The following is a 27,053-nucleotide window of genomic DNA, read 5'->3' as shown; positions in this document are numbered from 1 at the left end:
CTCCGGGAACATCTAGAGTTCGTCCTAGACTACCTGGAACACCCGGACTGCGACAGGGAGATGGGGCCCTTGGGACTCGTGGAGGAAGTGCGTGCTTTCCGGCAGCGCATCATCAATCGCCAGAATCGTCGGTCCTTGCGTTGGTCAACGATTGACAGTTTTTTCAGGCCCGTGACCCCCGCTGTGCCAAGCCCTGGTTCCACTCCGTTGCCTCCCCAAGACAGGCCCTCATGCTCCAAGCCACAGCCCAGCACATCAGCTACAGTGGAGTCACCGCTCGATGTGAGTTTGCAGCTTTCCTCAGAGTCTTCTGTAGTCGGTACGCCATCACCACGACCCACCGATGCACCCCTTGGTCGCCTGCCAGTGATACTCTCGGACTCTGAGAGTGAATAAACAGCAAGAACTTCTCCACTAGACCACACGGGAATTTTGAGTGTTGTGCAGTGAAAAAAATGGTGTGTTGTGTTAAGGTTTTCGAAATGAGAGAAAAGACTCAGTGGAAACAAAATTTAACGTAACTAACCTTCTTTGTTTTGGTTTTAGAAATTTTGGAAAGATTGGGAAAAGTTAATGTGCAACACTAAATTTAACTGGAACATTATTTGGACTAAAGTGAACACTGTGAAGAGAACGAACTTCTGTGTGTTATTGACTAAGTTCAGTGCAAGACTTCAGGAAGAGTGTACTGCAAGTGCTTCAGGAAATCGTTCTTACTGTCAGAGTCCGAGAGGAGGCGGTTATTCATCGAGGTGGCCAGGGACTTGCTGTAAGTAGCCAGAATGTTTCATATTGTACTTTTTTCCATACTATACTTACCAGAATGTTTCATACTGTACTTTTTTCCATACTATACTTACCTTATGCATGTGCAGTAGAAATGTGTTTTTCAGAGTTAGGCTAGGTTAGGGTCCATAAGTACCAGAATGTTTATTAATGTATGAAAATACTTCTAAACCCTCATTTTATGTTTTTTTTGCATTTATTTCAGTCATTTATGTGCCTTATTGGTGTGATTTGGGTGTTAAATAGGTGCTATGCATGTCCAGAGGGAGTTGTATAGGTGTTTCTCTGAGTTAGGGTCCATAAGTACAAGTCCATAAGCTGGGGCCCAATATCCGGACGAAACCAATAACCGAACCTACCGATGGCTCTATTGATCCGGATATTGGAGGGGTTACTGTACAGTCATGGGTATCGAAAGCTGGACACTTTGGGGCTGAGCCGAGAGTTTGTTTTTCCATTTCAATTTTTCCACTAATTCTTCGTCCATATGAACAGTACCTGCCCATCCCCTTCCTTCCCTCACCTTCTTTCTGTCCTAGCCATATGACCTAGGAAGGCTGGTCATTTCCAGAGGACAAGTGGTCTCTCTCTCTCTCTCTCTCTCTCTCTCTCTCTGCTTCCCTCCTTTCTTCTCTCCCTCATCCATCTACTCTCTCTCCTGGTTTATGCTGATGGCGTCACCTTTGTCAGGCGGGCGACCACCTTTGCTGAGGCTCAGGGACATCATCAGTTAGCAGTGTCCAGCTTCAAGAAATGGCCCAACTGGTGGGGTATGGAGGAAAATGTCTGTAAAAGCATGGTAATGGCGTTTACACTGCGCCGCGTACCTTCTCATCCAGCTCTCAAGATTGGATCGGAAGTAGTGCAAGTCATCAGGGTGCATACCCTTCTTGATCTCCATTTGGATGATCCGATCCATGCGTGGAGCCAACACTTAGAGTACATGCGGAATTCTTGCACCAAGTGGTTGGATGCCATGAAGGGCCTAGCAGATTTGCACTGGGGTACTAGTCGTGACCTGCTTCTGTGCTGTTACAGATCCACTGTACTTGCCAAGTTGAACTACGGATCACTACTCAATGGGTCGGCTTCCAATACCAAACTCCGGAAGCAAGATGCTGAACTGCTTGGGGTGTTTTGTACTTCTGTTGTGCCTCTGCAGGCAGAGAGTGATGTTCCCCCCCTTCTCCTCTTCAGGATGAAACTTAACTCCAGACACTTCTTGACCATCCATCAGTCTCCCCCTCACCACCCAATACAGTCATTACTCGTTTTACGATGATTCGGTTTACAATAATTCGCTACAACGATAATAGACAAGTTCCACTCCAAAATTCGATTTACAATAAATTTTCCGCTATAACGATTTTGCCATCGGAAAGCGCTAGGCACACATAAGGTGACTGTCACTTGTCTTAGGCAAGATGGCGGCCCCGGCGTGCAGGCATTGTTATGGTTTAGATCCCGCCACCCCTTCAAAGCCCTGCCTTTTCAACTTGTCCATGTGTGCTCCCCTGTTATCGTCACCTCTCAGCCAAACATCGTACTACAGTACAGTACTGTGGATTTGTGTGCCCAGTGGTAAGATCAGTGCCAGTGTAGGCCCCAGTGCTATTGTTGGTGCAGGTATGGGTCCCAGTGCTAAGGTTGGTGCAGGTATGGGCCAGATTCCCCTCTCCCTAACCTGTTCCTGTCTGACTCAGAGGCTGACCACTAGTGCCTGTAGGCACATGCTGTCCCCCAGCCTTGGGGGGGGACGACTTGGAGACGACTTGGACCAACACAGGAAGGAATGAAGGTGGGTTGTCATTTATGGTTCAGAATTGGTTAGGTGACTTTGGGAAGTTGTGTTGACGTAACCCCCCTTTTATAATGGGTTTCAGTGTACTGATTTACAATAAAATCGGTATACGATAAGGTATGACCTGACATAACCCCATCGTAAAACAAGCAATGACTGTGCCAGCTTTCTGTTCTGCCGCTGGGGTCAACCCTTTGGACCCGATGTGATCCTTCAAGCCTAGACGGCCCTTGTTAATCCTGGTTCTCCAAACGGCCTGGACACTGCTACTCCAGCCTCATCCCTGTCAACCACTGGCATCAGTACTTCCTATCCCTCCTTGGTGGGACCTCTTGACCATGGTCTTGCTTCAGTAAGTCCCTGGATAGACATCTCGTCCCCCAAGTCTTTCAGGAGCTGGCATCCACCATCTGTGCAGAGCACCAGGAAATCTACACAGATAGCTCCCACTCCCTGGTCCCTGTGGCATTGGCAGCTATGTCCATTTATCAAACTTGGTGGTATTATCCCCACCATGATAATGTAGTTGCAGAGCTGATTGCTATCTTTAAGGCCCTGGAATTCCTCATCTCCCAGCCTCAGAAGGTGGTACTCTACACTGACTGCTCGGCAGCTCTTCACCTCATAGTTTCTACATAACCTTGATCGGCAAGACATGATTCACAACATCCAAGCCTTACTTTGGTGCCTTCTAAGCAGGAGCTGGGAGGTCTGTGTTCAGTGGGTCCTCTCCCATGTTGGCATCAGGGACAGTGATATTGCAGATGCTGCTGCACAGATGGCCTTGTCATCACCCTCCTAGAACTTCTGCCTCTCTCAGAAACTACACATCATTGTCTCCTGGCAGTTGCCTGCAAAGCAGCCTGGGATGCTGACTTGGAGGTTCTTCTTCTTGCCACAACACTGGGGTCATACCAGACGGACTCGTCTAATCACCCTGGGGCCTGAGTATATTCCCATGTCTTGGCTGTAGCAATCACCACATTGCACATAGCCACGTTGGCCTGGCTTCTCATCTTTACCACCTCAGACTAGTCCTGGATCCTTATTGCCAGTGTTGCAGAAACCAAGAGGAAACCATAGTTCACTTCATATTGCACTGCCCTCACTTCTTAACCATCAACACCAACTGGAGGGCTTGTCTAGCTGCCCCAAGAACCACAGTCTTCTCTCTCTCTCCCAGTACTCTTTGGCAGGGTGGGCCTGAACCATCAGTTACAACACCAAGTCCTTCTTCACATGTGTGTGTTCCCTAGAAGACCTGAACTACTACACCATCACTAGTCGGGGAATTCTCCTCATGAGCCTCATGGAGGGCACCTCTGTGCTTCCAGCCAGGGACAGCATTTCAAGTCAGCACTGAGGCTAAGACCAAATTCATAAAATCTCCCCAGTGAACAAAATTATCTGGAAGTACAGTAGTATAGGTACAGTACAAAAGACGTCATTGAATTGAAGGGGTTATTTCGAGCACTGTATATGGGCTGTGTCATTGTGAAGTCAGCAGTAGTTTCCCTTGGAGTAGGCAGTGCCATGCTGTAATCTGCATACTTACAGTTTAGTCCTTTCACATTAACTTGAAGAGGTTATTGTGGTTTTGCAGATTATGTACATCAGTGGAAAAATATAACAATACGTTATGTCCCAGTCATTGTACTTCCTTTTGATTACTACTGTACTCATGTGTTAATCTGTTGTTTTGCGTAGCATTGAAAATGGAAAGAGAGCAATTGTAGGCCAAGTTAAAGTGAACAGAATTCAGTGGATGTGTGTGCAACAGTAGCTTCTCAGCTGTAGTATTTTTTTTAAGGACTTATAATTTAATGACTTGTGGTAGATGGGGGCACCCATCATCCATTCATTCAGTGTAGGGATGCCTTATGGTCTGTACACTGAGAGACAAATTAAATGGTTTCCTGTACCCAGGAAACCATTTACTATGCTGGGTGGTAACCATATAACTGGGGTTTTTGGTCGGGTTAATTGTCCCCAAGATTCCCCTATCTATAATCACGTAATCATGGCAAATGTTTCGGAGAGTCATGGAGGGCCCAATACCTGCCTAGGGCCCCAACCAAGTGGGCAGATTTGCATGGCCATGTGGAATGTGAGAGGTGTGAATGAGGAGAGCAAGAGGGTGGAAGTGGTGAATGTGTTCAAGAGTATGTGATATGACGTGATGGCATTGTGTGCAACAAAGATGAAAGAGTATGAAATGGAGTGGGAGGGTGTAAAGTGTGTGAGGTCGGGCATGAATGGGTGAGGAAGGAGTTGCTTTGTTGATGAATTAAGTGTGGCAGAGTGATATGAGGGATTACAAGTGTGTCGGCTTGAGATGTATGTATGTCATGTTCATGTTTGAGAAGGTGAAAGTGGCTGTGATTGTAGTGTATGCACCATGTGATGACAGGAGTGAGAAAAAGAAAGACAGGTTTTGGGATGAGCTGGATCAAGCAGTGGGAGAGATGCCCAGGAGCTATAAAGTGATCATAATGGATGATATGAATGGAAGAGTAGGCACTGGTCCTGAGGATGATATGATGGGTTGTAATGCAGTACCAGGAGAAAATGATAATGGGAAGCAATTGAAGGATGTGTGTCAGGAAAGGAGGTTGTGCATTTGTAACTCGTATTTCAGACACAAAAATGCGCATAAATATACAGTACAGTCGACCCTCGAATCAACAGACTAATGTGGGGGATGAGTGTCCGTTGCTTGAAAAATTCCGCTGCTTGAAAATTAAGGGAAAAATAGCCTAAAACTCGAAAAATAGCACAAGAAGTATGAGGGTATCGAAGATGAGGTAAAGATGAGGTACAGCAACTCTATCATGGACTAGTTTACCTCACAATACCACCATTTTCTAGGGACCCATTATATTATGACTTGCTTCATGGTGTACAGTAGAGCCTTCATACAACACGAGATAGGTTATGCAGAACCTCGTGCAAAATCAACTTGGCACTAAAACATGACATATATTTACATGTAGAATAGGGGGTTAGGTTCTAGGAGTCCATATTTTTCGATGAAAATATATAAAAATAGGTTATTACAAATGTCTGCCATAAGACATCCAAGACGTGTGCTTACATTACGATCTCCCCGACTTGACACATCAATGCATTCTAACCTAACCTAACCGACTAGATTTGCCCCCTAATACTCCCCATAAAAATTTTAATCACCAAGGATTGTCACAAAGCCTTTTGAAAGTCTTCATTACCATTCAAGCAAAAACTTCTGACCTAATCAACATGTGAATAATGGCCGCCCAGAATCATGCATATTTCGCCAAGAATCACTTTCGGGTCACTCATTTAAAAAAAAAAAAAAAAAAAAAAAAAAAAAAAGTGTGAAACTGTTTTTGAGTCATTAATCATGAACAGTAAAGAAAAAAACTGAACTGTACTGAAGTCGTCAGCATGGAGTGATTCCGTACTTCTCACTTCTCAGACTCACGAATGCAGTAATCGTGAATAATCAACGAGTCAGCCTAGCAGTATTATTTTTATGACAGTACAGTATACAGTAATTCACAAGAACTGAACTCACATAATGATCTTACCTAACTATTTATGTCAACACGTAGTGTCTACATAAACACCATAAGAGCCGAATTTTCCATACCAAAGACCGTCGGTTTGTAGCGAAGGTCGGGCACAAAGCTTTTCTTTTCTTTTTCTTTCTTTTTTATTTCACATAGCACCCAAGGCGAATCACGAATTTTACTGCTCTGTCATCATTAACTTTTTTTTTTCTTCGACAAAGAAACTACAGTAACCTCTCAAATAACGCGAGGGTTAGGTTCCTGAAGAGGTTGCATTAGTTAAAAACACATTTTTAAAACATAATTTTCCCATAAGAAACATTGGTAATATTGGGGGTTACGTTCCTGAACTCTGGGAAAGTCTACCCATTTGGGGAGTTATGCTACTCTAAACTTAAAAGCAACAATATTAATTTGAAGGAAAATCCACGTAAAAAACAAAAACAGTATATCTGGGGAGAAATAAACAACATTTGAGCCCTAGTTGGGCCGAAGTGTTGTTTACTTCTCCCCAAATACATACTGTTTTCGTTTTTTACGTGGATTTTCTTTCAATTCTGCTTCATTCACGGCATTGTGAAAGTTCCTCAACATTATTGATGCATCAGTAGGCCATAAAAACACTACAGTAAAAGCAACATTTTCATTACAGTAAGTAGGTCACAAACAATAACAGCACACAGTCTCACTTCATCTATGCATCACTCGTCATCTGCTGCTGTCCCTCCTTACCCCTCTACCCCACCTCCCGCCACTCCCCACCCTAAATTTGTTGTCCCTCCTCGCTCTGCTGTCCTTCCTCTTCCTTTGACTCTGACTCCCGTGCTACTGGTGATGAAGATAACTCACTTAAGTTTTCTGTCTTCTTCATAAAGAACTGCTCTGTCTTGGTCTGAGTGGTTTTCTTCTTTCTGTTCTGCAGCATCAGGTTGTAACAGTTTAGATCTGCCATCACTTTCCTGGCCAAGTTTTGTCCGAAAATGAGCCAAATTGCTCAGAATGAGGCCAAACTTCATTTTTGAATATTATAGTTCGAGTAAAACCAGTTTAAGCAACAGACATAAAAAATTGTATTTATGCATAAACTGCCACACACGATCTATCAGCTCGGGACACTCCAAGGCGTGTGTGGCTAATTTGAAACCATCATGTATGTGTAAAGTCGCGTTAAATCGAGAAACCCTTGTTAGTTAAACATATCTCCTTAAATTTTTTTTTTTTTTTTTTCATTCATTGCCAGACGCTATGTATCCCAGACGGGGTGGTCAAGGGCTCAGAGTTAATTGTTTTACAGGGAGGGGCACTAATCCTCCACCAACCCCACTTATATTTGCTCGTGTTAAAACGAGAATGCGTTTTCCAGGACTAGTTGGATACGTTTTGGCATGGAATCACTTAGATCTGTAAAGTAATCTACGATCATTTCTTTGCACCAAACATTTGTCAGTTCAGTCTTAAGGTTGTCCAGATTGGATGTCTTCTTCTCTGCCATGATTTTCTTCATCTTTGCCCAGAAGTTTTCTAGCGGCTCCACAGCCGCCTTCTCGTGACAAGGGAATGGCCTTCTTTTTTTCAATGAGGGCAGTTTCAGCAGCACTTTTCCATACTATCTGCCTATACTCAGTTTTTTTTTTATCAAGGCGAAGATGCACTTGACAGATTGGTGATTATTGGATGATTGCAACATTACTTCATAATTTAGCATTATTAACTGACAACAAATATCTGAGGGGGAAATTTGGGTTAGTAAATATTTTTTGGACATGTTGCATTCAGCCAATCATTATCAACCTGTCAAGTGCATCTTCGCCTCAATAAAAAAACGGAGTATAGATGCCATCGTATCTGCAGTGTAAAATGAATGGCAAGATATATACAGTACTGCTTCACCCAGTGTGATGTGCTGTATCCACTCCCTAAACAACTGAATTATGGACATCGTTATTTCACCCATGCACGATATAAAAGGTTATTTAAGCTTTCATAAGTAATAATATATATAATGGAATATACTGTAATAGGCACTCTAGGAGGGAATTATGACTTAAAAAATAAACAATACTGCAGTATAACCTCCAAGTTCTCCATTCGGCTCGCTCAGCTATCAGAGAAAACGTTTTGTTCTTGAATCCGTGGACAGGAATGGGTTTGCACGGAATCCAGTTTTGCCGACAAAATCCTTGGCGGTTACCATGATTTCTTCAACAAACCATGATTACATATACCATGTGATACCCCCTTTATATATGCCTGCTAGCTGGTGGTAGGTGGGGACACCCATCATCCACTCACCTAATGTACAGTAGTGCTGCTTGCTTCTTCATCCATGTCTAATTCATTTTTGTGTCTATCCTCCTTTCTTCTTTTTCCATCTTTCCTGTCACTGTTTCTTACTTTTACTAAATAATGATGAGGATGATGACTTTCCACTTTTTGTGGCTGTACACTGAATGGCAAGCAAAATGGTTCTTGTAACTCAGGAAACCATTTACAATATTGGGTTGTAACCATATACAGTATGCAAATAATGGATGTTGGAGCATACAGTGGTGCCCCTGTTAATTCTGTGGAGAGATGCAAATGTGACATCCACCCATGAACCTAACTGCCACACTGATCCCCAAGCCTCATTGTGGCAAAGCTCTATCATCTGCATGGGAACGTTGATTCGCGCATGGGACGGCCATGTGGGGGCGGTTGATGGGTCTTCTCAACCAGACAGATTGGAGTAGCACAACAAAAATGGCAGCAGCTGCTGGTCATTCTAAAGCCATCATGATCTTCACCCACCTTATTTATCTTTTCTGTAATGCTTTGCATGCATTCTCTCTACAAATATTAATATCCATACACCTTCTTGGGTATGCTGAGCAACAATCTTTCAGTGAATAGTACACTTCCTTACTCTCCATCACGTTTTACAGTCAGGAACAGAAGTTTTCCTACTGTTGCACTGTCTTTATTTTGCACTTATAGCATATGTCAGTTTTCTCCTCCAGTTCAATAAGAGTCCTAAGCTGAATAGCATTGTCTGGTTGCAGAAGTTTAATTATAGAGTAAATTGACTGAACATGTTTTTCATGCTTTTTTGGACACTAGTTTTCTCAATTTTAAGATGGGATAGAGTTGAGGATGATGATGATGATGATATTGAATTTCTCCCCCAGTTCAAAAAGTCCCCTAAGCTGAATAACATTGTTTGGTAGCAGAAGTTAAATTGTAGAGTAAATTAACTGAACATGTTTTTCTTTTTCATGCATTTTCTGGATACTACCTTTTCTTAAAATGGGATAGAGTTCAGGATGATAATGTTGATATTATTAATGTGAATATTTGTGATGTATGTATTAAATCCCTCCCCCTCCCCTGTCCTCCCCTCCCTCCCCTCCCTCTGGGGAAAAAAAAAAATGATGATGATTTGTGTTTGTATTTAACAGGTGGATGAAGACTACATTCAAGACAAATTCAACTTGACTGGGCTCAATGAACAGGTGCCACACTATCGCCAAGCATTAGACATGATCCTTGACCTTGAGCCAGGTACTTGTCCTTAGTGCTTGTTGTTGTTGTTGTTCCAAACTCTTCTAGATGTGAATCCAGTGCACTGTTGGCTGAAGCTTTGCTTCTTTTGCAGTCCAGCATCCTCTTTTTGTGGGACTGGGAAATAGTTGAGGGGTGTTTGTATAACTAGGCAATAAAGCCACTCAAATTTACCAGGATCACTGCATGAAGGAGTCCCTCCAGCACCAAGGGTTATAATATTTTTTTCTTTAAACCTTAATTGGTGCAGTTGTAGCTGTAGTTATGATCCCCAATTGTGAGCCAGGCACTCTGTTTAGTGCATAAAGAGTTGTACAGTATAAGTTTTCCAATCCAACCACCAATATTCTGAATATCCCAGTACTCCAAATTTGTCAAGGTGAAAATTTTAGAATTTTCTGGGCTTTTTTCAAAATTTTCTGGGCTTAATATAAGGATTTATCTAGCTTGGACTTGCTCCTAGACTTGGATGTACCAGTCTGCAACTGTTCAACAACACTTCTATGCATTTCCGGTGAGTAAAACAATGACCCATATCATTTTAAGTGTTTATTAAATGATCATGTACATATTTCTAATGTTCTCAGAGATCCCTCCGAATAGTCCCGGGGGGGGGGGGGGGGGACAGTAGTCCTAAAGATCCTGGGTCCCCTGCCATCTGGATTAGAGGACATTTACTGTAGTACATTTGCTCCCTGATGATATTTTTATATTTTTTGTAAGAAGCATTTATTGAGTAGTCAGTGGCACAGGATGAGTTGTACATTACAGCACTTACCAGTAATGATGATGATATTTAAGATATCTTTTTAGCTATGGGTACAGTAGTGGTATTTCAGTTTCTACCTTTGTACACCAATAATTACTACACATTGACTTCAGATATTTATGAATTTTGACAGTTGGGTTACTGTACAAACTGACTCAAAACCAAAACGTTCATGACCTGAGGAACAGTAAAGCTGTCTCCAAAACATAAATTGTTTTCTTCATATGTGCCTTATGTATTACAGTTCAGCAGAACCTTCCTATATAATATAATACTGTGGTTTTATCAGATACTTTAAACTGTGTGTGTGTGTGTGTGTGTGTGTGTGTGTGTGTGTGTGTGTGTGTGTGTGTATACTATATACAGTATATATATATATATATATATATATGGAGCCTCTGTGGTTCAGTGGTAAAGTGTGCGTTTTCGTACATGGAAGAACGAGGGTTTGCGCCCAGCCAGGGTAATAAATTTTTGGAGCGTTCTTCCGGCCACATACTGCTTTGGCGGACATAAGGGTGCTGTGGTTGAACCAGTGTCGCATACTATAAAGTATGCTTGCACCCAGTCGGCTTGGACGGGCTGATTACACTTGGTTTACAGACTACACACACATCTAAATCCACTCCAACAATACAATTACAGTTACAGGCACTTCTCACCCTACATAAAATCTCTACCAGACAGCCCAAGCCACTAGGTACAGATACCCTACATAGGCTGTATTGTCCCCATTTCGGTTGGGATAGGGCAGTCCTGCAGTGGACACTCAAGTGGCTGCTGCTGCTGATATATATATATATATATATATATATATATATATATATATATACTGTATATAGTTAGATAGGTAGGTAGACAGACAGATAGATACAACAGGTCAACACTGGAACTGTCTCCTTCTGTCTGTTTTTCCTACTGTGTGTGATCCGTAGTCTTTCAGACACATTGTGTCCAGGCATTTTGAAATGAATGGATCTTGAATTTGGCTTTCAGTTATCTTGTTTTTGTTTTTTCTTGGAGGGAGCAATTTGCAGGCCTCTGGCCTTTGGTTCCTTCTTCCTTACGTACATATATATACTGTATATATATATATATATATATATATATACACTGTATACATATATAGATATATAGAGTAATCCCTCCAATATCTGACGTAATAGAGCCATAGGCAGGTCCGGATAGTGGTCCTGTCCCCATCTCGCCCTGGACCCACGATCTATGCCGGCGGAACCCCTGCCACACCTCCCCCCAGAAGTCTGCCACTAGGTAGTGGGGGCATAGTTTTCTGACCACATGCCCTTGCTGGCGCCAACCCCTGTAACGTAGTGGGATACGTTGTGTGAAATGTAAAGTGCATGTGGTGTAGTGCATAGATAGTTAGAGGCTATGTTTGGGAGAGTATGCTGGTCTATTCTCCATGTTACTGTCACACTGAAAAGGTCAGCAAAGGGGGATGGTTAGATAGCTAGTGAAACAGGAGCTCCAGCTCTCCCTATCACCAGCATTCCCATTCCCCTCGGGAGTACTACCCTGTTCGGCCTGTGCTACGGCCTCCTCCTCTTGATTATTTAATCTATAGGGTTTTTTTTCACTCACTAACATGACATACAGATTCTCTGTAGACATCTCAGATATTTGTATTTGTTTCAGTCTAAGCCTTAAATATAAGTTCCCAATGTCATCCTACAACCATCTTCATATAATGATAATTGCTATTTCCAAATTTGGAAATGCTAGTGTTCATATGAAGACGTTGGTGATGTGTATGAGGCCCTGGGTTTCTTGTGGTCCAGTATGTTTCAGGTGTAGGTTGCTGATGCCATCTAGCCCTGTACTTGTAGCATTCTTTGTTTTCTCAATAAGGTTAAGTGTCTGTATTGGTTTCAATTTTAGTACATTTATTGTGTTGAGTGTTGTAGCACTGTAGTTTGTAAGGTGGAGCCAGGATTCCAGAGATGTTAATGGTCTGTGAATGTTTGTCCCATTTCACAGAGCGTACAAATGATTAGTTCTCCCTCTGTTGTGTTAACTCTGTCCTTCGTAGACCATGCATCTCATCTCTTTATATGGGAAAAAGGTTGGGATGCTGCTGCTGCTGTTGATTCCATTGAGTGTGTGTGTGTGTGTGTGTGTGTGTGTGTGTGTGTGTGTGCGCGTGCATGCATGCATGTGTGCGTATGTGTGCGTGCGTGTGTGCGTATGTGTACGTGCACGTGCACGCATAAGCTTCACAGCCCTTTCCCAAGGCCCAGTAGTCCTCCTACATACATACACCTCTACATGTCACCACTTTGCTGCTAACACCCACTGTCCATATTGAATACATGCAAGGGCAATACAGGACTGGTGTATAGCTGGGGTATTTTACGACGTGTTGGCGGGCCTTGTAGTAGATCAGTAAAGCCTGATTTTATGAAATTCAAATCCTTAAACTGTTCCCTGCCCCAGCGGGGATTTGAACTTGGGGTCCGGTAGGGCTGCAGGCCACCTCTATACCGAATGAGCAACCACCTCCCCCTTGCTTTATATACCTTGCCTTATTCCGTCTTTAGCTGGGTGGGAAATTTGGAATGATAAAAATTAGCATTCAGTTTTGTTTCTTTGATCGGGTAAATGGGGACGCTCACCATCCACTCACTCGATGTAGTGCTGCTCTCGGGTGACTGCCCATTCCTCTCTTACATCCATTTTTCCTTCCTTCCTCTTCGTCTCTTTTCTTCTTTCTGTCTGCAGATGACTACATTGAGTGACAAGCTAAATGGTTTCCTGTACGCCAGGAAATCATTTACTACTCGGGATGATATGGTGCCTGGTGGTTTAGTGGGTAATTAAGGTGTTTCAATCAGATTGAGCCTGTGCAGGTTTATATGCAAGGGATAGTTGGGGTTAATTGCTCATGTCATACCACACAGGGACGAGTGAGGCTGGTCACTCTCATCTTAAATGTCAGGACCAACTTGCTTTGCCCTGGACTGCTACACCCCTCATGGGGCAGCACAAGATTAGATGGTGATGATGACGATGATGATAGGAGAAAGAGTTTGGGATGATGGTGGTGTTGAGAATGATGATTGCAATTATGCGTATTCTTGTCAGCAGATGAGGAAGAGGAAATTCCACACCAAAGTGACCTGATAGAGCAGGCAGCTGAGATGCTGTATGGCTTGATCCATGCTCGCTACATTCTCACTAATCGAGGTATTGCACAGATGATAGAAAAATATCAAGCGGGAGATTTTGGCCATTGTCCTCGAGTCTACTGTGAAAACCAGGTAAGAATTCAGTTATGACATTAATGATACTTAAACACGTCAACACTGACCAGGGAAAGATCCCCGGCCTTCTTTCAGTTCAGTTGATGGCCATGTGTTATCATACTGGGGGGGCAGCATGACTACTATTAACCAAGACGACTTGTTCCTGCCTTTTAACTAACACCAAACAAATCTTATGCAACCATGATAGGTTATCCAGATATGGTAGTGGCCCTGTCTCATCAGGTGAAAGCAAAATAACTTGAGAAATACAGTACTACTACCATACATTTGTCTTGAGTCCACCAGACAGGGAGTAGTCTGGTGATTGCACTACATAATAGGAAGTTAGAAGAATGTTCACATAGACTGACCAACTTATTTTAGTGTACAGGTATGTCTAGTGAATAGTTGAAGATACGTTGGTCTCAGTAGATTATACCTGTTATTTCAGTTTTTCATAAATCACCAGGGGCCTAGATGGTAAGTGAGTGAGTATGTGGCCCACTTCATTGGGGATGATGCAGGTGATATGTTCTCCATTTACTGTATTTTTTCTTATTTTTTGGATCCTGTCTCAACCCATCTTTAGGTGGGAAAAAAGAGGTCAGGATGATGATATTGTAATAGGTTTATATGCATATAAAACAGTGAATGAAGCTCACAAAAGTGGAGGGGCGGGAGTAATAAAATGAAGTAGGACACTTTATATATATATATATATATATATATATATATATATATATATATATATAATGTTGAAATATCACTTCATGACCTGTCCACTAGTGCTGTACTTCTAAATGCTTCAGATAGCCTATGTTCTTTGGTTGCAGCCAGCATTAGGACTGAGTGATGTGTCAGGTGAAGTCATGGTAGTATGGTTTTATGTGTAATCACCACCATCATTATCATTTCTTTCCTCTTGAAGGATTGGTTAAGGAGAGGAAGAGTTACCCACAGCATATCCAGTTAAATTGGTAACACTGACATTATCACCATAAAATCATACCTATGCTTCTCTGTTGCAGCCAGTGTTACTATTATTATATCATAACTTCTTCTCAGTTGCAAACATTGTTATCAACAAAAAATATAACTATGCTGCTTTATTGCGGCTAGTGTTACCAGCGTAAAATCATAACTGTGCTTCTCTTGCGGCCAGTCTTAATGAACATAAAATCATAACACTGCGTCTCTGTTGCCCCCAGTGTTCGTCATCATCATCATCATCATCCAGACCTCCATTTCCACTCTAGTGCAGGGTGACAGTAGCAACGTTCAGACAGCCCATATTTGCCCAGTTCAATGAGCCACACTTCCATTCACTCATCATCCAAGCCCCCAGAATCCTGGCTTTATCTGATACGCCTAAAACATTCATCACATTTTGCAGCTTCACATAAACGTATCTGATAGAGTCAATCTGGACACTGTCATGTAAAAAAGGGGTGCCAAATCCCTGATCATGCACTTCTTCTCACAACATTCATCCAGCCAGCTCAATCTCTTGTCAGTTTCCTAACTTCACCAGCTTCCATACCCATTTCCCCCTACACACTCATCCACTATATCCCTCCATCTTATCCTTATCCTACCTCTCCTCCTCCCTCCTTTATATTCGCTCAGATAAACCATTTTCACCACTCTGTTGTTATCCATTCTCTCCCCATGACCATACCATCTCAGTACACTCTTCTATTCTGGTATTCACAGACTTCCTCACTCCTCATCTTTCACGAATCACATTATTTTGTATCCTATCCACTCTCTGTACTCCACATACATTCTTCAGCAGTTCCATCTCCATTGCTCTCACTCTTGACTTTTCATTTTCCTGCCACACCATAGCCTCACAGCCATATGTTAAAGTTGGCACTAACACTCCTTCATGTAAGCCTCGCACAGCTGCAACACTTAAGTCTGTGTTTCTTATGAAGGTCTTCATAACACCAACTACTTTCCAATGCATCAGTTACTTTCCTTCCTTGTGCCACTCTACTTTTCACTTCTTTTGCTCATTTCCCTCCCTTTTCTATCACTGTATCCTGGTACAGTAAAAGTCCAATTATTCAGCAGCTGATCATTTGTTAGATCCAATGTTTTGGCAGTTTTGAGAAATAGTCCCATTTCCAAAAGTCTTTGATTGTTCAGCAGATACTCCAAATCATCTCGGAAGTTCAGGAAATGTTATCTTTGACTTGTAGGCATACTGTGTCATTGCACTTGCATATGTTCACTAATTTCTTTGTTTTTCAGATTCAGGTACAGTACTGTATTGATTACAGTGTTGTACAGTATCTTATAGTACAGTAACCCCCCCCCCAATTAGCAAAGGTTATGTTCCAAACTCCCTCATTAATTCTTGAAATTCACTAATTCTTGATGCTTTCATGAAAATGACATATACCAGTAATTGCGTAGCCTATGAACCACTGATTCTTTAATGCATTACCCTTAAACGTTTCTTGTTAAATTTGTTTCCCCGTTGTTTTTAACTGTTTAGCTTTGACAACTCTGGTTTGATTCCTCAGCATAATGGTGGAAGGGACTGTCCTAAGTGTTTAACTAAACCTAACCTAACTGAGTTTAACTCTACCTAATAATTTAACCAAGCCTAACCTAACCTACAGTTGGGAAATCGGGAAACGAAATCCATCTCTGCCAACGTAGAGTAAGTTTCTTCCATTGCACCGGAAACAATCGTAGGTATGGCTTAAGAGCTTAAACCCTCAGTGGCTGTGGGGTTCGGAAATTTGCGTGCATCACTGGCTAGCCACGTAACAATTTTGTAAGGGCTCAAAAATCAATGTACAGTACAGTATTTTTTTTTTTTTTTTTTTTAAGATGTGAAGAGAATCACCTGGCATATGTAGCAATGTGATTTTTAGCTTCCTAACCCTATCCTATGAATTGCAATGATTCACAGAAGATCTGATAAAATTACGGTGCATGTGCCATGTAGGTGAAGACATCTGAGATTGAGCAACTGCCTGACTGCTTGGGATGGTAATGTCGAATCGTGTAAACATACCAGTGACCTTCATTTCCCTTTGTATAATTGTTCAGTTTTTCATAGCTCGTGCTAACTCGCTGTCACTGACAATGGTACTATACTGTAAATGGTTGTTCAGTGCGCGGGGTTATGAAGGGGCCAATGGAATACATTACTGTTTGCATCAATTCTCTCTCTTTTACATATAAACCCAAAAATGAAAAAAATGTACGTTTAACTTTCAGCAGAAAAACCTTACAAATTAATTATATTTTCAGCAGAAAGACCTTACAAATTCATTATATATTCCTCCAGTTTATTTTCTGTATTCTTCCGACTTGTTTAGGAAGAACTCGCTAATTAGTGAAGTTGTTACTTATGAATTTAGCTATTTTGGGGTTCTACTGTATGCAGCATTCTCTCCAAACACATTTAAATAAGTAGTAACGACAGTGTTCACTAATACATACAAAGTACTGAGTGGGTAGGTAATAATTTTATCATCTCGACAGTCCAGGAAATGTTGTCTGTGACTTGTAGGCCTACGTGTCATTACACTTATATATGTTCACTAATTCGTACATTTTTCAGATTCATGTATAGTACTGTATTGATTACAGTATTGTACAGTATCATACAGTACAGTATATAGTACTCTCTCCAAACACATTTGCAAGACAGTAAGTCCTCTCTTCTGGCCACCAATAAGCCGAAAATCCCAATACTCCGAATTCGTCAAGGCAAATTTTTTTGAATTTTCTGGGCTTTTTTCCAATTTTTCTGGGATTTTTCCAATTTTTCTAGTCCTTATCTAAGGCTTTATCTGGCCTGGACTTGCTCTTGGACTTGGGTGTACCTGCCTGCAACTATTTATCTACACTTCTATACATTTCTGTTTAGTAAAACAGTAACCCATGTCATTTTAAGTGGTTATTTAACCCGCCCCATCCCGTCGACGTATGGGTACATTGCAACGATTTGCATTTGCCAGTCCCGCCGACGTACCAGTACGTCGTGCAAGTGCAAGGTCCCTAATTTGCACAATTTTCAATTTTCGCACGTGATTTTTCGTATGTATACACGGGACACCTTCCTCTATTCCTGTACAAGATACCAAGCAGGGACAATGCCTTACACTGCAAAACCTCCCCCCTCCCCCCCTTACGACATTGTCTTGGCAAAGGACCTGTTACCAGTGACCTGGCTAGTAAAGTTATTCAGGGCCAGAGTGATTCCCCAATCGATGACAATGTGGAGGACAATGTTTACATAGCATTAGAAGAAGAAACAGCCAGAAATAATGATCAGGTAGTGTGGCAAAAATAGGTCAGGTATGGTGATTAGTTAGTGAGTGAAACAATGCTTATAATGCCTTTATTACTGCTTGAAAACCAATATACTGTCATACTACATATACATTCGTACCAAGTAAATAAATAAATACCGTTTATGAGTGGATAAAATAGTTACCCTCCCATAGAACTCGTTTTCTTTGGTGCCAGCATGTTAGAAAACCCACTCAGGTAAGGAGGAACTCCTACCTGGATTGGGCACTTTAAACCTCAGGTGAGCGATTTCTCTATGAATTTTCGATATTTCTCACCAAAAGCGAAGGTTTTAGCCAAAAAAAAAAAAAATTGAAAATACCTCGGGACTGGGGGATGTCGGAGGTGCGGAAAACCTCGGGACGTGACGGGTTAATGATCATGTACATATTCCTTGTCCTTCTGCCTGTGGGTAACTCTACACTCCCTCTTCTGTCTTTCTGTCCTTCATTCTTTCCTCTTCCTTCTGCCTGTGAGTGACTCTACACTGAGTGACAAGCCAAATGGTTTCCTGTACACCGGGAAACCATTTACTACGCTGGGTGGTAACCATATAACCATATTTTGGCGTCTGGTGGTTTAGTGGGTAATTATTGCGCTCCAATCAGATTTAGCCGGTGAAGGTTTATATCCAAGAGGTGGTTGGGGTTGATTGCTTATGTAATGCCACTCAGGGATGAGTGAGGCTGGTCACACTCATCTTAAATGTTGGAACCAACTGCCTAGCCCCGGGCTTCTACGCTCCTCATGGGGCAATGTAGGATTGGATGATGGATGGATGTACATATTTCTAACGTTTTCAGAGGTCCCTCCCAATAGTCTAAAAGACCCTCGGCCCCCTGGGATTTGGATTACTGGACTTTAACTGTAATATAAGTAGTGATGACAATGTTCACCGACACATATAAGGTACTGAGCGGGTAGGTTTTTCAATTATTCGGAAAATCTGATCACTCGACGTCAGCCCGCTCCCGTAGATACCAAATACAGTGGAATTTCAAATTTTGACAGTTTAGAATTTGACGATTCGAATTTCGATGTGTTTTGGAGTGGTCCACCTACCTCACTCTTCGATGCAAAATCGCATTTTTCGATGCTCCAAAACAAGCAAAGATAATATTTTTGATGCGAACCAAAATGCTAGAAGTGAAGGAAAATGATAAGAGAGCCTAACCTAATACGTGACATGTGTCAAGAAGAGAATGAAAATCAACACCATTTATTCATATGTGAAGCATACGAAGAATTGGTTTCGAGACAGTTCACCGTCAAGCCAATTCGCCATCAGATAATTCTCTGTCAAAGCAGCCAAAGGAGAAATGGCAGTACAGGAAAGGGCAGAAATACACCAAGTATACATTTGCTGACAAGGGGATATACACTTGCTGACAGGATGGCAATACAATGCAGAGCTACAGTACAGTTATTTAACCACAGTTATAGTTCATAAGGTTTACAGGGGGTGTGGGCAAAAAAATCATGATTTTGCATGGTTAGGTTTGGAGGCCCCTGACCCAAACTAATTTTTTCCATAAGAAGTTCAGTTTAAATTTCAATTATTTGAATTTCGCGGTGATTTTTAGACACCCATGCCCGTTGAAATTCAAAACTCCACTGTAATTGGACTTTTACTGTACAGTATTTGAACTCTCACCAATTCCAGTCTCTCCATTCACTGTAACATCACACTGGGAGTCACTTTCTCTCTCAATAACCAACACTTTATTCTTTTCTACCATGGCATGACGCTCACTGACATCAGCAAAACTCTGCACTAGACTACCAAGTACTTGTCCGATATTTGGAAGTAGTACTGCATCATCAGCATACAACAAATTTGAGTTATTCAATCCATCAACATTCATTATCAGTGCCATCCCTCTCACCCTTACTTGTGCTTTTACTTCTATCATCATCCCATCGATATACAGTATATATACTGAACAACCATGGGGACATCACACCACCTTGTCGCATGCCTCCAGTGTTACCAGTATAAAAATGTAGCTATGCTTCTCTGTTGCAGGCAGTCTTACCAGTATGAAATCATATCTATTCTTTTGTTACCGATGTTTCCAACAAAATATCAACTATTCTTTTGTTGCAGCAAGTGTTGTTAATAAAGAAATCATAAATGTGCTCTTCAGTTGCAGCCACTGTTATCAGCCTAGTCAAAATTATGCTCTTGTGTTGCAGTCAGTGTTACCAATAAAAAAAATTATAAATATGCTCTTTGTTACAGCCAGTGGTACCAATATAGAATCATAACTGATCTTATTTTACAGCCAATGTTACCAATAGGACTGAGTGATGTACCTGGTGAAGCCATGGTTAAGCTTTACTGCCCCAAGTGCTGTGATGTCTACACACCCAAGTCCTCTCGCCACCACCACATTGATGGGGCATATTTCGGCACCGGTTTCCCTCATATGTTGTTCATGGTTCACCCAGAGTATAGACCAAAGAGGCCTGCTAATCAATTTGTACCAAGGTTGTATGGCTTCAAAATCCATCCAATGGCTTATCAAATCCAGCAGCAGGCAGCGGCAAATTTTAAGGCACCAATGCGAGCCATTAATTACAATAATGGAAAGCGCTAAAAAAAAAATACCAATAAATTGATCAATCTTGTTGCTATACTCCTTTCACTTCAACTTGGCCTGCAGGTACCATCTCCTTATCTTAGATACTGGTACTGAGTTCTAATGAGATTAAAACTAGAATGTGATGTTGGTTATGAAGAAGTGTTGTGGAAAGCATTATCTTTTTCTGTCTTTTGAGTGACGAAATAAGCTACAAAAGGACATAAATCTGAGCCAACTTAAGGTGAAAGAATTATAGACTTTATTCTTGGATTTTGTTTGATTTTTGCAAGCAGTCATGTCTTGTTACTGTAATTGGACACTGAATGACCTTTGAAAAAAAAAAAAAAAAAAAATGTTGAAAGGTGAGGTGAGAAATTGTTATTTAGTCATGCTAGTTTATATTTGAATGTGTGCTGGTATGCAATATTAAATCCTGTTTATACTGTAGGGATGTCATAACCTCGTCAGTCTGGTGACATCTTTTGGTGGTTCCTTCTTGCACCTAGCAGATGATTTTGTTCAGCGTAGGAGGGCAGTCTGTTAGTTAAGGGGATAGTGCAAGCTGTGTCCAACCCTTCAGTTTCAGAAGTCATTCCCTAGCTATATCTTGACTGAAGACAGCAAGTATGAACTTATAAAGTACACTGTCAGAGTCAAGGTGTCATCCTCTTCACTCTGATGATAGGTTTTCTGTATTATTTTGATGATAGGTTTTCTGTATTATTTTTGCCACAGTCAAAAGATGTAATACATCCCCCCCCCTCCCTCGTTTTTTTTTTTTTTTTTTTTTTTTTTTTTTTTTTTTTTTTTAAAATGAGTCAGATGTAGCTCTCAGGAACCCCAGTTGAAGCAAATCACATGAAGTTAGCAAGAAGAAACCAAACAGTACATCATTGGATTGCAGGCACAAGAGTATGAGTGGACTGACAAAACAAACTGAATGGCATTTTGGGCAATTAACCATTCACATTCCAGCTGAGTGGGATACGTAACATACCTCTGGTGTAAATGTTTGAGCTCCCCCAAAAGAATGCGGTATGTAATATACTGTACTCTTTTCACTTTAACTTGGCCTTTTTTTTTTTTTTTTTTTTTTTTTTTTTTTTTTTTTTTTAAATATAGAGCTCTACCAGTGATCAGCACAAGAACAAGCTCTAGTCAGAAAAAAGTGCTAAGAAAATGATGTAGAGCCATATCATTATTTTCCTGTCACTGAGGTACATGAAATAAGCTGCAAAGAATGAAAATCTGGGCCAGATTAAGGTGGAAAAATAGTCATAGTTGTTCTGCTGTGTGATTTTTTGGTATGAAGTGTAGCAAAAGATTAAATGCAAATTTAGTTTTAAGGATTAGCATATTCCTCCAAATAAAATGTAAATATATTTCTTGGCAACATTTCTCAGTTTCCTTTATTATAATTAGACTGTTATATCAGATTGTAACTTAACCCACTCTTATATTTCCTGAGGCCTTAAACAATTTCAGCAGTCAGTTCAGACACACTCACTGCCTTCCCCAACTGCATCCTGCCTATTTCCTTGCCCACTGTAGCAGCATCAAAGGCCAGTGACCAAACTTTGTATCAACTGACTCCAAACCTCTGTTCCAAACTCATTCAGCAAACAGTTATAATGCTTTCTCCAGGCGTCTTTAATATCCTATCTGTCCACCACTACTGGTTCCTTTCCTTCATAAAAGTTTTGGTGATAAGAGCTAATATGTAATGTAAACTTCCTCCTCTTGTTGATTTTGGTTCATAATGTGAAACTCATCAGTGTTACATACATCACCATTTGTCACCTTTTTAGTTATCCTAACTAAACAGGTTCCAGGAAAGGATTGAGTACTGAAGTAGGAAAAGTTTTTTCAGTAGAGTGCCAAGTTAAGTGTTCTTTATATCTGGATGTAAACAAAGTCAAATGTTACATCAGAGAACTTAAACATTTTGCTCACTCGATCCATGTAACATGTCACAACTGTGTGATGTGTATGAGCATGCTGCAGACTTTATCTGCAACATAATAAGTAGATGCTTCTTAGAAAGTAATTTTGTGCAGTCTGAGAAACGTGCTTTGCTTAGGCCCCTAATTAAGAAACCTGGCCTTGATGTCGAGAGCATGACAAATTATCGTCCTGTCTCTAACCTGTCTTTTTTTTATCCAAGATTATTGAGCGGGCCATACTCGACCAACTCTTACCACTACTGGAACACAACAGAGTTGTTCCTGTTGTTCAATCAGCATACAGAAAATACCATTCGACTGAAACTGCACTAACAAGGATTCAGAGCGATTTGGTGGCAAACACTTGTAGTGGGATGTCCTCTCTCCTAGTTCTTTTGGATCTGTCTGCAGCTTTTGATACAGTAGATCATAAACTATTGTTGGATGATCTGTATTTTTATGGCGTTCGTGATAGTGCCCTTTTGCTCCTTAAGTCGTATCTGTCGGACAGATCTCAGAGAGTGGTTGTTGATTACGATAGCTCTGATTCTGCTCCTCTTCTATTTGGAGTCCCTCAAGGATCAGTTTTGGGTCCAATTCTATTCCTCTTCTATTTGGAGTCCCTCAAGGATCAGTTTTGGGTCCAATTCTATTTACTATCTACACAAGTAGTTTATCATCTCTACTTGATGCTCATGATGTGTCCTATCATTTTTATGCTGATGACACCCAGCTCTATGTTAAGATGTCAGATATCAACGATACTAAGATAAAGTTTGAATCTCTGATGTCTGATATTAAGATTTGGATGGCTAAGAGGAAACTTAAGCTGAACGATGGTAAAACTGAGATCATCATCATCAGAGGAAACAGAAGGGGTGATGACACTGACAATGCCCTGGCTTTGAACATTGGCGTGTCACAGCTGCATCCAGTCAGTTCTGTTCGAAATTTGGGTGTTTATTTTAATTTAAGTTAAATTACAAAGAACACATTAATCAGGTTGTAAGAGGGTGTAACTTGCATATCAGAAATCTGTACTCTGTGAGAAGATTCCTGAATAGACAGTGCCTCTTAACATTGGTCCATGCAGTGGTCTTGTCTCGTGTTGATTATTGTAATTCACTGTGGGTTGGTCTTCCAAATAATATACTAACAAAAGTTCAGTCTGTGTTGAACAGGGCGGCATGGCTTATCTTTGGTCTCTCCCCGAGAACCTCAACTACCCCGTTTCTGATTGAGTTGCATTGGTTACCAGTAAAGGCTAGAATTGAATTTAAACTGTGTCTTATTACATTCAAGGTTCTTAAATTTGGTGAACTGAAGTATCTTGCTGAATTGTTAAAACTCCCATCGACACGCCCGGGTGTGATGTTACGCAGTGAAGATGATTCCTTGCGTCTTGATGAGCCAGGAGCCATTCACCAGTCATCTTTCTCTGATCGTTCTTTTGCATATAGAGCCCCTAGATTATATAACAGATTGCCATTGTCCATAAGACAACTCCCTACTGTTGAATCCTTTAAGAGACAGCTGAAAGCCTTCCTTTTTTCAAAATGCTACGACCTGGAGAGAGGTACTATGACGGGTGATTATAGGGTTTAATTATTGCCACTTTCATGTATATATGATAAAGATTGTATTATATACAAGAAATGTCACAATTCTTGTAATTGTAAAAATAATGTATGTGTGTCGAGTGCTAGTGAATTCCCAAAAGGAAGAACTGGCGCTTTTGAGAAACAAAAGGCCAGATTATTATTATTATTATTGTTACTTTAGCCATATCCATTGTATGGCCATACCATTCAAGCATACATACATGTCTTTTGATCACCATGCTATCTTGCCACTCTTTCATGCCCTCAGTAATTTCATCTGGTATAGGAGACGGACACCATGTGGTGATAATGTTGTACCTGGGCAATCCCATATATAAATGTACCTCCACTCCTCATTATCCTCAGAAATGAGGATGGTGGACTGCAGGAGAAAGGCAGCTTCTGGCTGCAGTCCACGAGGTTCAAATGTAGATGAGCCTGTGTCCACAACAACAGCAGTAGCAGCATGTATGTTCTCAGTTGCGATGTTTCTCAGTCATGCCATTTCACTAATAAAAGTAAGGACAAAAGAAATATGGCTCACTTCACATTACTTGTCCTTTATTGTGTACATATTTTAAAAATCAAATGAGTTAAACAAGTAATCAGAGATACTGTAATAATCTGAGGTGGAAAAAAAAAAATGCCAATCCTTTCTTACTAAGACTAGACTACCCTAATCCAAATAAAATAGCATTTACATGAGAGAGATTACATTAAATTAAAGAGCTTTATTCCATGCATAACAAATCTCCAAGCTATCATAGCTGTACTGTGTGAAGTCATCAGGCAGAGGTAAATTTGTAGATTTAAAAAAAATATGGCTATAAACACACTACCAGGTAGTTGTTACCTCTCAAGGTTTCACACTAGGTGTAATAATATGACAATCAACCCAATAAGTCAAAGATGTAACCAAATACTGTATCTTGCATCTACCCAGTTTATGCTCATTCATTCCATAGCCAGAAATAGATCTCTGGTCCTTTGGAGAAAGGTGTGGTATTGCCTTCAAACATGACACCATTCTGTTTCATTCTAAATGAATGGAGAGTGGAGTACCAGCGGTCATTGACACAGACAGTGATGGTGGTTGTATGGACAGGGGTTAAGGTAAGAGGAGGCTGAAAGGTCAGGTGGGGCAACACAGCTGTGCTGGTTTGTATGGTCTCACCAGTGGCATCTGACACCCTGGCAGTGAAACTAAATGCACTCACACTCCTGCACACAATTTTATGCACTACCACACACCTGCTCACCCTCAGTTTTGAGAAAAGCACCTGAGGGTTATGCTGTTTCACCATGACACTGGTGCCTGGATCACGCTGCATGGCTGGCAGCAGCACACAGCACATGCAATCTGGATCAAACTCCTCCCTTTTGTTTTTGGTGGGGCAGCATACCTGAAGTGTACAATGTAATACTGATGATGGTAATCATCATGATCACCTGGACCTCCTTTCCATCCCTAGTGCAGGTCGGGTGAGGAGTAGCAACGTTCAGACAGCCAAAATTTGCCCAATTCAATGGACCATGCTTCCATTCACTCATCATTCAAGTCCTTGAAATCCTGACTCCAGACAGGCCAAAAAATATTTCACCACCTTCTGTAGCTGCACATATATGTATCTGATAAAGCCAGTCCTGTCAGCTCCATCTCTTGCTAGTCCCTTAGCTTCACTAACTTCCATACCTCTCTTCCTCACACACTTATCCATCATTTACCTCCACCTTCTTGGCCTACCTCACCAACTCTCTCCTCCAAATTCGCTCAGATATCCCTTTTTCACCACTCTATTGTTAACCATTCTCTCCAGATGACCATACCATCTCGGTACACTTTCTTCGATTCTGGTGTTCACTGACTTCCTCACTCCGCATATTTCACGAATCGCATTATTCCGTATCCCATCCACTCTCTGTACTCCACATACTTCCTTCAGTAGTCCCATCTCCACTGCTCTTACTCTTGACTTTTTATTTTCATGCCACACCATAGTCTCACATCCGTATGTTAAAGTTGGCACTAAAACTCCATGGAAGCCTCGAGCAGTTGCAAAACTCAAGCCTCTGTTTCTTGTCAAGACCTTATATCACCAGCTACTTTCCTTCCTTGTGTCACTACTTTCCACTTCTATTGCACACTTTCCTCTCTCTCTCTCTCTCTTTTTTTTTTTTTTGTACCGAGGTATATGAAGTCTTTCACCAATTTCAATCTCTCTCCATTCACTGTAACATCACACTGGCAGTCACCTTCTCTCTCAATAACCATCACTTTACTCTTTTCTGCATTACTCTCAAGGTACGACACTCAGACATCTACAAAAATCTGCATGTCTACCAAACTCATGTTCGGTATATGCGAGTAGCACTGCATCAGTATACAACAAAGCTGAGGTATTCCATCCATCACCATTCATTAATTAGTTGAAGAGGAACAGGGAGGCTTGAGGAAGGGAAGAGGTTGTGTAGATCAAATATTCATTTAGATCTTTAGTGGAAAAGTCTGTAGAGAAGGGAAAGAAGTTGTATGCAGCCTTCATGGATTTGGAGAAAGCATATAACAGGGTGGATAGACAAGGATTATGGAAAGTATTAAGAATATATGGAGTAGCTGGGAAGTTATTGAATTCTGTGAAGAGTATGTATGAGGGTGCTAAGGCTGCAGTGCGTGTGGATGGTGAACCGAGTGGGTTTTTCTATTTGAAGGTTGGGTTGAAACAGGGATGTGTCATGTCTCCATGGTTGTTCAGTCTATATATGGATGCGGTTATAAAAGAGATACAAGGTAGGGCAGTAGATGTTGGAGTGGCCCTACTGAGAGAGGGTAATATTTGGAAATTCCCTGTACTATTGTTTGTAGATGATACTGTGTTAAGTGAAGACAAAGGGGAGCT

General features: G+C 41.2%; 1 protein-coding gene across 2 annotated transcripts in view; it reads left to right on the top strand.

The window, feature by feature from the left end:
- Window positions 1–21,295, top strand: part of CkIIbeta (casein kinase II subunit beta) — a 52,005-nt gene extending 30,710 nt beyond the window's left edge. The window contains exons 3-5 of one of the 2 annotated variants that reach the window (XM_080273550.1): window positions 9,576–9,678; window positions 13,553–13,725; window positions 20,313–21,295. In XM_080273550.1, the coding sequence (XP_080129676.1) occupies window positions 9,576–9,678; window positions 13,553–13,725; window positions 20,313–20,627 (591 nt within the window). In that variant the 3' untranslated portion in view covers window positions 20,628–21,295. Of the gene's footprint in view, window positions 1–9,575; window positions 9,679–13,549; window positions 13,726–20,312 lie in introns of both variants that reach the window. The other variant, XM_080273549.1, reaches the window with a different exon arrangement.
- The last annotated feature ends 5,758 nt before the right edge of the window (window positions 21,296–27,053 follow it).

This window comes from Coenobita brevimanus, chromosome 55, assembly GCF_032717465.1.
Source record: "Coenobita brevimanus isolate Jiangsu-jjx chromosome 55, ASM3271746v2, whole genome shotgun sequence".
NCBI classification, from domain to species: domain Eukaryota; kingdom Metazoa; phylum Arthropoda; class Malacostraca; order Decapoda; family Coenobitidae; genus Coenobita; species Coenobita brevimanus.
This window is presented reverse-complemented; position numbering and strand designations above follow the sequence as displayed.